General features: G+C 38.3%; 1 protein-coding gene across 1 annotated transcript; it reads left to right on the top strand.

Annotated features, from left to right (window-relative positions):
* Positions 1–1,057: 1,057 nt before the first annotated feature.
* Positions 1,058–1,454, top strand: LOC112690142 (the record flags this gene model as incomplete). The annotated part of the gene is made up of 1 exon (XM_025564079.1): positions 1,058–1,454. A coding segment is annotated over exon 1 (397 nt), but the record flags the coding sequence as incomplete, so codon positions are not given.
* Positions 1,455–1,464: the final 10 nt, after the last annotated feature.

The following is a 1,464-nucleotide window of genomic DNA, read 5'->3' as shown; positions in this document are numbered from 1 at the left end:
TGGAATAAAATAATATTATTTTTAATCGTTGCTAATGGTTGTTTACATTGGGCGAATTTACTCGCTTCTTACCAGCGAACAAAGTCGCACGCGACTTAGCGTGTAGTGACCTATCCGATTACACTACACCTAGTATAGTCGCGTAATCGCACGTATTTGCGCGTGTCACAAGTTGTATACATACGATTTTAACAGATATATTAATATTAATTAGTTTAATAATTTGGTTATAAGTTATCTGTGGTTAATATTTAAAGTTTGAGTTTTGTAAGTATGAAGTGAAACAGTAATAAAATAATTGATTTTTTAAAAATGTATGAAAATAACATATATATAACATAGATATAACAACAACACCTGCGCGAACCGAACTACAGCATCTGACATCTTGAAAGTTGCAACCACTACTAGTTACTACTTACTAGTCGCGAGTACATTAGCGATTTTGCTAGCCATGTCGATTACACAAAGCGATTTCACTCGTCAGAGATTAAAATAGCCAGCGAGTAGTGAAAAAAGTAGCCCGGCCGTCAACTTTAATCGCGGGCGAGCAGCGAGTATTCAACACGCGGCGAGTAAGCGACCAGAGCGATTACATTGAGCGACTTTGGTCGCAGCGAGTTAATTATTTGCCGGCGACTAGCGTGTACAATCGCTCAGTGTAATCGAGGCTTAAGCTAGCCATACACGTTCCGGTTTGCCGGAGAGGTCGGACTGTGCAGGCGGACTGCACAGTTATTCCGGAACGTGTGTGTGACAAGTTCGCGCAGTTTTCGGGGACTGCACAGGCGGCCGGAAAACAATTGAAAAACGATTCTTTTGGCCTGTACAGTCATGACTGTACAGGCATACCGGATCGTGTGTGCCCGTGTGTTGATATAACCGTCGTTCGACCGGCTGGTTCACTTTTGCGGCATAGTACTTTTGCTGTTTATTTAAGGTTTAGGTTTGTTTTTTTTTGTTTGTTGTCAATGTAACTTATTTTACAATTTATTACAAGTTATTTTACTATATTATATTATACATATTTTATTAAATTATATTATATAATATAATAATGAACCGTAGGAATTTGGAAGAATTTATAGATTTATATAAATCATATCCATGTCTGTGGCAAATAAAATCAAAGCTCTACCATGACCGCCCACTAAGGGAAGCGGCTTACAAAGCATTAATCGAAAAATTAAAAGAATTTGAACCAGATGCTAACAAAGATTTAGTTGTGAAGAAAATTAACAATTTAAGAAGCAGTGCCCGAAAAGAAAAAAAAAAATATGAAGCTTCTCTCAAGTCAGGAGCTTCTTCTGACGATGTTTATCGGCCTAAATTGTGGTATTATGATATGATGAGCTTTTTAAACGACCAAGATACGCCTCGAGGATCAACATCAAATTTGGACATACAAGATGAAAGCAACTGTGCAGTCCGACCTCTCCGGCAAACCGGAACGTGTATGGCTAG

Source organism: Sipha flava, unplaced genomic scaffold, assembly GCF_003268045.1.
Source record: "Sipha flava isolate LNK unplaced genomic scaffold, YSA_version1 49023_pilon_pilon, whole genome shotgun sequence".
NCBI classification, from domain to species: domain Eukaryota; kingdom Metazoa; phylum Arthropoda; class Insecta; order Hemiptera; family Aphididae; genus Sipha; species Sipha flava.
Note: the sequence above shows the minus strand (reverse complement) of the source record. Positions and strands in the feature narration are given on the sequence as shown.